This window comes from Trematomus bernacchii, unplaced genomic scaffold, assembly GCF_902827165.1.
Source record: "Trematomus bernacchii unplaced genomic scaffold, fTreBer1.1, whole genome shotgun sequence".
NCBI lineage: Eukaryota > Metazoa > Chordata > Actinopteri > Perciformes > Nototheniidae > Trematomus > Trematomus bernacchii.
This window is the reverse complement of record NW_022988043.1, coordinates 17,212,372-17,222,953: the sequence shown is the minus strand read 5'-3', so window position 1 is coordinate 17,222,953 and position 10,582 is coordinate 17,212,372. Positions and strand designations below refer to the sequence as shown.

At 39.4% G+C, this 10,582-nt stretch overlaps 1 protein-coding gene across 1 annotated transcript in view; it reads right to left on the bottom strand.

Annotated features, from left to right (window-relative positions):
• Nucleotides 1-3,727: 3,727 nt before the first annotated feature.
• The window catches only part of adamts3 (ADAM metallopeptidase with thrombospondin type 1 motif, 3), a 182,437-nt gene continuing 175,582 nt past the window's right edge, over nt 3,728-10,582 (bottom strand). Inside the window, exons 21-22 of the mRNA XM_034117646.1 lie at nt 8,901-9,018; nt 3,728-5,568 (exon numbers count right to left, since the gene is read on the bottom strand). Of these exons, the coding sequence (XP_033973537.1) occupies nt 5,090-5,568; nt 8,901-9,018 (597 nt within the window). The 3' untranslated portion in view covers nt 3,728-5,089. The remainder of the gene's footprint in view (nt 5,569-8,900; nt 9,019-10,582) is intronic.

Below are 10,582 nucleotides of genomic sequence, written 5' to 3'. Positions count from 1 at the left end.
AAGCAATCAGAGAAGTTAATCATGTATTTTATTGCTATGTGCTCCCCAATACAACAAACAGCATCAGTAGTGTACACTTCAATCTACACAAATACAGAGAAAAGCAAATAGAGCAGAGAGTGACTGACAGTCATGACAATCGTAGGCTAATACTTCAATGCACAGGTAGCACAGGGGCTATCGTTACAGTACATGGAGAATCCTATGCAGTAACTGTCTGAGGCTCAGGGATTGTCAATGTAAAATCTACAACTATTTATCATTACAAGCTCTGCATAACATTAGCAGCAATGTTGTATAGGCAGCAATCGAAAGAACAAGGGGGCAAAATGTCAAATGGTTAGACAATACTGACAACTACAAACAGCATACAAAAGACTTTACTGGTTACTGGTACTACACTATTAATGTTTTATTGGTTCAAATAAAGCATTTGTCTGGTCAGTACATGTTGCTGTGATGTAACAGCTCTGTTAACAACTTCAACAAAACAGCTGTGAAAAGACAGCTTTCTGACAACAAGTAAAACATCTCAAAATTGAGCATGTATATTTACATCTAATTGTTTGCAAAAAACAATGTAATTTCTATTCTATCATGTTTAAAAAAAAAGTTGAAATCCATTGAAATCCATGAAAATGCGGATGAAAAATTGTCATTAGAAGTGATTCAATGGTTTATCTGCTGCAGCTTATTGACCAGCCGGCACTGCACATATTGTAAAAACAAAGCAGAGCCCTTTTACTTTCAATAAATACTTACGTACTGAATGCTATATACATGTACTATACATTGGCACACAGGAGTGAGTGTGAATAGTTGTTCATTTGCTGAAAACACAACTGTGTCTTTGCTATTGCAGTCAGATGCATTGTGGTTGTAAAGAAATCCTTTTTTTTTTTTTTTTTAAATAAATAGCTTCTTCTCTCCTGAACCATTTTTCACCATAAAAAAGCCATTCTGTAAATAAGTTGGGGGAGGGGGGAGGGGGGGGCCATGTTCCACATACAGCAAACATTTTTTTAGCATATTGTGCTTACAATGAGGCTTTGTTCATGCAAACACAACATGTGAAATAAACCTTGTTTTGACTAATTGGTTGTGACGATCTTAAAGCTCCATTAAGCACGTTTTTTTATATTCAATTATATAAAAATTGATCAAATGATTGTGTCATGTGTGTAAAGAGATGAAACAGCTGAGAATGAAGACCTGCAGACCCCACGGTTTATAGAATGATAGTTCTTTAACAACTCCCCCAGATAAAAAAAATATGTGTTTGTTAGCACCAAACGTGAACAATCGGTCAAGAAGCAGATTTCACTTGGGAGTTGGTCGAGACCAAAACAGAGCAAGTACTGAAGAGTGAGTTTTGGATTTGAATTCATCAGAGGCCTGTACTACGAAGCTGGTTCAACCTAACCTGGATATGTTTGAGTTAGCCGGTTGGCCCAATCCAAAACATACGCGCTCTCGCTAAACTGTACTACGACGCTGGTTATCAAGTGGATCGCTCAAGCCAGCCGTGTCCTATCTAGTTAGGTGCGCGTGCAAGGTGAATACAGCTGGTAAAAGAAAAAGCGTTTGAATGCGTACATTAACAGGTTTATGAAATCACTGCCCAGTCTAAGACACGAGTGGATCTGACTTTAATTAGAAGAATTTGACTCGAGTGTTTCATCAACTTAATGTGTTGCTTAAAATAATACTTCTGCATACAGTATGTGACACTGTGAGTGTTGCACGGCCAGATACGGCTCAAGAAGCTGACTCAAATAAGGAAATATATGATACATTATGATGTGATATGATATGAATGATAATGGGACACATCGACGTCTGCACTCACAGTGCCGCGGACTGTACTTAATGTTACTCTGATCCGGTTACTTATGTTGTGGCAGATATTTAAGTAAGCTTTCTTAACGCTAATATTATAATAGTCAGATTGCTCTGAAGATGGGAGGGGATATTCTATTAATTTTCACGTTCACACAGTCAGTTGATTTTGGCCGGCCGTCTTTCCTGCAACGGCAGTTTTTCTGTATTTCCTCTATCCTGTAATATGAATTGATCGCTTTAAACTCCGCACACGGAGCTCTGATTGGTCAGCAGGCGGTGCTTTCACTGAGTTGATCTCTTAGCCTGCCACCTAACCTCCTCCCGAGGAGGTTAGCCGCTCAGCATAAGTTACCATGGAAATCTAGCCTGCTAAAAAGAGAACCAGCGTCGTAGGACCGGAAAGCCCGAGATTTCCCTGAAGTTAGCCGGCTAAGCGAAAATCCAGCTTCGTAGTACAGGCCTCAGGTGAACAAAGATGTTTCAATGTGTTGCTAATCAAGCTAACTCTGCTGGATGTGTAAATATGCTAACTGGTAGTTTGTTTGGGGGGCTTTATGCCCCCTAGTGGTCAAAACACGCTTAATGTAGCTTTAAGGGAATACAAAATCAACAGTTTATGTCACTGGATAAAATAATCCAAAAAAAGCCAAAACCAATTATCAAGTCAAGTTGTGTGTTTGCTTTTCCATTGTCCCATCTTCTCAGTTGCATGGTGTTGTTTTTTTTGCCTCCATTTTCAATCTGTTCTGGCTGAACAAGACACTGCTGTATTGAACATACATTATTGAGAACACGTGTTAAATATGTTCCCTTCTTTGATATGTCTGAGCACAAACTTTCACAAGGAGGGCAAAACAGAGAGTCGAAAAGGGTCTATGGCTAGCAGTAAACAAACTTCTAATTTAGAGAAAAGGTAAAATCCGGGATGGATTGAAACATTTGATATTCTGAGAAATGTAGTTATTTGCTTTCTCACCAAAAAGAAGAGGAGAAGTTCATACCACACTTGTGTCTGCACAGTTAAGATGAACTGGCAGCCAGAAGATGATTAGCTTAGTCTAGCCTAGCAAAGACGAGAAACAAATAGAAAACAGCCTGGCTCAATGTTAACCAAAATCCTTTTCTTTTGTTTTCTACACTTTATCTGATTAATTAAAGGGGACCTATCATGCAAAATGCACTTTTGTACGTCTTTTATACATGAATATGTGTCCCCGGTGTTCCAGGAAACTCACCAAGTGTCAGAAAACACAACCCTCTCTATTTTCCTCCATACCCAAATCTCTAAAAAAGGGGCTGCAACGGATCTGATAAAAACTGATCCAGATTTGAACACTGTCCTGACGTCAGGACAGTGGCGCTACGGCTATTGGGCCAACTCCACCAATCAGGAGGAGACAGCCACGGCCATTGCCGTTCGAAAGCGCTGGAGACGCTGTAGTACATATGCCAGGCCTGTAGATGGTGCTGTTCTCACTGAATCTGCCCTTGCTAAAACAGGGATAAAAAATGTCAAATTGAGCGAAATGAGGCATGGCTAAAATGCATTATCTGTTTGGTATTTTGAAAAAAAAATATGCCTTATATAGGTATGGTCCTACACTATATTATTCAAATATAGCATGATAGGTCCACTTTAAGCAAAGATAGGACATGTCAGAATTGAGCTTTAGAAGTTTTGAAGCAGAACTAGCTGTTTCCCCATGCTTCCATTGGTTACGCTAAGCTAAGATAAGCTAAAATAAGCTAAGCTAAGCTAAGAGTTTTGTTGAACTATTGTCATAGAAACATTCCCCCCAGAGAACTTGGCATTCACATACAGGGTCAAATAGTTGTTTATGTCCTTGTAACACTGTTGCTGTAACATAAATGCTTTTATAATTGATTAAAATGTTTTTTGAAAGTGTTCTCAGCTTCTTAAAATAATACTGATATTTTCATACACAGTATTTACAGCATCCTTTATAAATACCCATTTCAATAGAAACTGTAGAGCCCCATTTAACTGACATTGCTGGATCTATATAAAAAAAAATCTATACAACTTCAACCATTTCCACTGGTTGTGCCACTTTGCATTTGTGGCCATATAAAGACTAGTGTTTAATTTTATAAAATGCAGTGACTTCTCACATACTAGGACATGTGGGTTCTCCGTAAGTCAAGCTTCACACTTACATTTTTTGGCAAGAAATTGGTAGTTTGTAACGTTCAAGTACATTTTCAGCTGCATCAGAATTACCGTTTTACATCTCTGTTTCCATCAACTACAACTTTCAATTACATTACATTACATGTCATTTGTTAGATTAATTAATAGCAAATAAAACCTCCCATCCAAGGTGAGAGATCAGAGATTTGAAATGGTGGCGTTTCATTAGTCGAAACTTGCTGTAATGCAATGTTAATCAAACGAAAAGCATCTGGGGTAAACTTTACGAATAACAAAATGGTGAATGTAACAATTTGCACTCGAGCCGTGTTGTTTTTTTTTGTAACAAGTGCAACATGTATTTCTGTTTTATTCCTGTACTGAGTTGTCTTTCTGCAGTGTGCATACATCTTCACAAATTGAATCAGCTGTAATTATTGCACCTGTTGACATTTTCTCTCTCGCTGTCTGCTGAAGATTTTCTGGAGGCTGCGAGGCTCTGCAGACACAGCCTCCATTTCTCTTAAATGACCAGAGAAAAGAGCAACCAGAGGGGGAATATGGACACCTTTGTCCATACCTTTCACCTGACTTTAAATAAAAGCTTCAATACTCAGATGGGTAAAAGGGTTCAATTGGAATTAAACCACAATTTCTTTGTTATATATACTGTTAGTCTGGAGTAAATTAAATGAATAATAATATATCCTTTGGCTATTTTGTATCCCTGAAATTATTCACTATTAACTACCAACACTTTGTTTCCTTAATCTTTTCACATGGGATGAAATTTCCCTTGCGGCCCCTTTAATTTGAATTAATTGTATTATTTACTCCTCTCAATTAAATGAATGAAATCAAAGAAACTCAATTTAAGTAATAATATACTCTGGGAGCTACCTGGAAGATTATACATTAAAAGTCAATACGAGGGGCATAGAGGAATGGAAATTCTTAACAACAAAGTGAACCAGCACTTTTTCTTTCTTTCTCTGCGTTTCTCTCTGTGGTGTTTTTGGCGTGAGAAGACTCAGGTTGAAGCTGGATAATCTGCAGTACATTATTGAAAGTCCTGACGGGAAAGGGGCGTTTCTTTCATCTCTCCACTTCAGAATACGCTGTAGGCCACCCGCTATCTGTCACGCTGCCCGACCTTTGACCCTGTGTGGAATCAGCCAGGGGAGATGGTGCCATAGCGGGCAGCTTCCTGCCAGTGAGAGCCATGTGTGGTGGTACCCGCCGTGCTGTGGTAGCGATCTTCGACAGGGTTTTCTTAAGTGGGGCAGGGGTGATGGCGTGTTTCACAGCATTGACTGAGGCGCTGGATCCCTTGCCTGGTCCTTGTTTTCCTCGCCGAGTGCCGTTGGCCGCTGCAGAGGCCGTTAATGTCTCCAGCAGCTGGGAGGCTGAGCCGAAGCGGACATGATCCTCCATCTCAGCCGCTTCCGGGAACAGAGCTCCACCGCGTCTGGTGCACGAGTCGCAGCACAGTTTGTTGTAGCCTGGAATAGAGCAGTAGCGTGCTAGGACCTCCATTTGGCAGAAGATGGATTTGTCTCCATTACATGGCTCATCTGAAGGAAGCAAAAAGCAAACAGTGTGGGCACAGAGCACTTCACACAGCCCCGAGAAGCTGTGAGAGATGGCCATGGAAAGAGATCAAACAGGCTGAGAGTAAGTGGGTGCATTACAGGTCACTTATTCATTGTTTTCAACTATCAGAGTCTGACAGATAAGTGTTAATGCCATGACACAACCGTAGAACATTTCATCAACAGTATGATGCTCATTCTAATGAAGTCTGATTCACAGCAGCTGCCTCTCAGATACACACCACCAAGGGCGGACTGGGACTAAAAATCAGCCCGGGAAACTTGACCGACCCGGTATTCCCAATGGCCAGTCCGCCCCTGCACACCACCATACATTAGTCATCAGAATGAGGGTGTGCTCCATTTCAGGTTCAATGTTGGGTGACAAACAGGTGTATTTTTAAGCTTGACATTTTTTTAGGGTTTCGATATGTTCACAGTATTCATACAGCACCAATACCTACTTTATTATATAAAAGGCATACAAATCTTGCTTTCACATATTATGTTACATTGTTTGTTCTTCTAACTGTTGTATCATCTTTTTTTATTTAATTTTGTATTTTAGTAAAGCTTTTTTGACCTTTGCACTGATTAAGGGGTTACACTTAATTAAGCATACAACAAATAAATACCTGATGCTGTTACTTATATGCTTATTGGTTTTGTAAGATATTTCCAGAATCCTCAAAGACTTTTCTAACGGTCTGAATAAAATGAAGACATTTTATCACCTGTAATGATGGCTTATTATCCGCAATCAACTGGTAGGGGATTACTAAAATCATTTATTCTTGTTTGATTTTAAGGGTAATTCAAATGTAAAGCTGACTGAGTTAGAGGCACAAATCGGACACTGCTGTATGAATGCAAAACACAAAAGAAGTAGAGGAGATATTTACCGCATCAAATATTCAATGAAATTAAAAACATTGCCGAAAGAGCTCAGAGAATATCTTGGAGAGCACTTTGAAAAATCAAAAGACTTCATTATTCCCTCAAGGGAGCGTCTGAGGTAAACTTTTTTGCAGACATAAAAACACAAAGATACTCTTACTTTCATTTTGCTGCAAAGGTTTAATACGCAGTGGATGATATTTTGCTTTTTTGTTAGAAAACTGTAAACTATGAAAATGTTTTTAGTGAGCATATTGAAACATCTTCCTGACCTTTTCTCACTCAATCTTCTTTTTAGCTGTCCCCCATTTCATTATATACCTTTATATTTGTGTGGGCATACAAATACTATAGGATACTAAGTAAGGGAGAGGGGGTTTTATCAAAAAATAATCTGAACACAGCACGTTTGAAGGAGCCTGTGTTATTTGTATCTTCATCCCGGTTTACCTTTATCTCTGCTGAAAATCCACTAGGCAATGGATGTTTACAGGAAAGAGTTTTAAAAAGTGATTTTCATAGGTTTGAAAATACGGACATACTCGACTATCGACGAAAGATGCTCTTTTTCAAAAATAAATGCCAGTAAAGGTTGTAGAATAATGATAAAGCAAGACTATGTTATTTTTACTAAACAGTAACCCAAGTTGCACTTAAAGCAAAATGCCATATTTAATTCCATTTTGGGATTCCTGTGTGTGTTTACTCCCTCTATTGTGCTGGACTCCAACATCAACAATTTACCAAGCCGACATAAATGTCCTCACCAGAAGTTGGAAGGAACTAAGTACATTTACTCAAGTACTGTACTTTTACTCCACTACATTTATTTAATCCCTTTAGTTACTTAACAGATTTGGATTAATGATGTGAAATATAATGAACCCTTAATTAAGACTTTAGTCAAACCTGGAGTTAATTCACAAGCTACAGTATACAAAGTCATTAAAACTAGATGCACCTTTACCAGCTTTGAGAACACTTTAATGACCAATAATTATAATAAAAACATATCATTTATATTATTCTGAAATGGGCCAATCTGCATAATGAGTAGTTTACATTTTTTATTTTTTGTGTCTAAGTGTGTTGTGTTTGTGTGGCTAGATGGACATTTGTGTTTGACTGTGTAGGCCCCTAGGACGAATAGCCAATGTTCATGCTAGTGCTATCGGGGATCCTAATATAGAAAAAGACCATTTCAGTCCACTCACTACAAGTATGTACTGTAATAATGACTATTCTGCAAACCAGGCTGTTTTTAAATTGAAGTGTTATGTTCCTTTCTTCCAGGCAGCAGTTTTTCTATTCATATCTAATAGAAATATTTGACTCTTTAAACCTGCTAGAGTTGAGAAATTCAGCAGTTTTGTTATGGCGCATTTCCACCATGGCGCCACTTTTTCACCTCTTTTCTGGCCCGACAAAATTGTGGTTCTATCGGGGCCAACAAACAGGGCTGAGTCGGGCTGAGTATGCTAAACTAGAGAGAGAATCGCTGGCAAGGAGGCTACAACTACAACAAGATGAACATATTTGACCGTGATTTAATTGTAATACACGTTTCAAAATGATGCTGAAGTAACAACATACTGATACCGGTTAGTAAAAACCATGAATTAATGCTTTGTCAAGTCTGCAGACAGACGGCAGGTGAAAAACCTTTTAAAATGCGTGTTGTCTAATGGAGATTGGCTAAGCTAACTCAATATATGCTCCGACCGTCCACACTCACAACAACGGCCTATACAGACATAAATAAAGCAGCGACTGTATTCACCATGACACAGGCAGTCTGTGGTTTGTACTTGTTTAACTTTTGTCGCGTTTCTGAACATATATAAGGAGCTGTGAGCTCTGAGTGCTAACAGCTAACGGCTGTGTTGTTTTTCTGGGGTTCTCATTGAAGATGACGTCACGGCTCCGCCTACACTGCGTTACTATAGTAACTACCCCAGTTCCTAAACTGTAATGGAAGCGCAGCATGAAGTGAGCCGGCCCTGTTAAGGCCCAACGCGGCCAAGCAGTACCGAGCGTGGCCGAGGCCGACCGTGTGGTGGAAATGCGCCATTAGTGTTGTGGGGTGAAGGGCAGACATTTTCAAAACTGTATTTACCACCCGACAATAATGGCACATTAAAATAAATAAATACACACTTAACGTTCATTGACATGAATTGCATTACTTGTTATCGGGTACCAACGGCTGCCTGGAAGGTTGTGACAAAAAATAGCTTTAGGAAGGAAATGACATGTAGATTATTTTTGAGGACTTTTGAGGACTTGCTGGAAGGATTTGTTATTTAAGAACGCAAAAGGTGCAGAAATGTTGAACCATAACATTGAAATAGTGTTGTGGGGGTTTGTCTTGAGTAGGTATTTGTTTTCCTTTAGTTTTTTATGAAAAACATGCTTACCGTGGCAGGGTCCTGGTCTGCAAGTTCTCACATTTTCAGGTCTTTCTCCGTTACATTGATCTCCGATCCGGCAAGAGACCAGACGCCTCTCCAACCCCTCCCCACAGGTCACAGAGCACTGTGGAAGATGGCAAACACACTCAGAGACATTGCAGCAAAAGGACTCCACTTTTGTAGTTGAGGCAGAAGTAAATGTTAGGATAACTGGCTGGGTAACAAGCCCACTCGAAGTTCAATATCCACCTAGAGTACAAACTATATGTGCCGCTGCCCAGCTGAGCCGGCAGAAAATATCAGCATGGACACATTTCCTCTATCCCCCTTTTCAATCTGGTTTTCACAGGTGAATCTGCAGGAAATACAATCTATCACGGTTTCTGTGTCTGGATGGTTTTTCCGAACTTGGCTGAAGAGTTTGTGTAAGAAGCAAGGGGAAGCTCAACTTTACTTTGATTATTTTCCTCTACATTTGACGAAAGATCAAATTGGATTAGAGCCTCTAATTTGTATTGCATTTTTGAGGGATGCACTAATGTCATATTTCTCAGCTTATTCTAATATTTAGAGTTACAATTGCTGTTTTGTCGTTGTTTTTTCTCCTTTGTTGCCAGGAATAAAAATAGTTTAAAAAATATATTAAACTTAGCCATCAATTACACTATCTTTGAATGTGCACCAGCTCTTCAAAAATACTTTTTACAACATTTCTTACAACTCTGCTGTACTATTATCCACTCTGAGGAGATTAGAAGTTCCAACAGACAGTGTTGCGTTGATTTCCTTTGTCCATCATAATCCATTATTACTCATTTTTGGATGATGATAAATACAAAAAGGATTAGCATAAAGTTGGTGACTGCTAATGTTTAAATCAGCTGAAAGATGATCAGGATTCAGGATCATGAGGGATTTGTATCCAACATAAATTATTTTAACATACTTAGTCATGATTTTTGGAGAATAGCAAAAATCCTGTCTTGTAAAACTTGAGCTGCCATACATTTTAGGAGACAGCGTAATGACCAATGAGACATGCCCATTAGTTATCATTATGCCTTAGTGCCACTTCAAGTTGATCTCAAGCAGGCTACACTTACAAGGATTTGTCTTCCAACAATAGAAAAACACTCAAAAAATGTCTTAAAGGAGAGGTGTCATGCTTTTCTGGTTATTACCCGTCCCCTTGTGTGTTATGAAGGTTTTTATGCATGTAAACAGTGTGCAGAGTCAAAACCCTCAAAGTACACCCTGTAGCGAGTAAAACTCTAACACAGAAAATACCTCCCCAAAACGCCTCGTTGGAGATACGTCATTGTCCATTTGATTCTTCCGGGTACGGCATGATGTCAACCCGTACCTGGAACGAAATGGACCAATCCGTGGAGCTGTTACGTTACGTCCGCGGAGCCGTTACGTTAAGCCCCCGCTGATTGGTCCAAATTGACCAATCCACGGACTTCCTCACACACACATCTGTGTGCAGGGAGCAGGCAGCTCAGCTGATTTCTCCTTCCTGGCTGCAGGCTGATAACAGACAGTTGGGATCGCGGCAAAATTCTCTCTGCAGACCCATTCTCACAGCGTTTATCAACCTTTTTCTTACTCAATATCAAGCCACACTTATTGTTTTTACTTCGGATGTGAGTTTGTGTGTGCTCAGGATGAGTTTGGCTGTGTTTCGC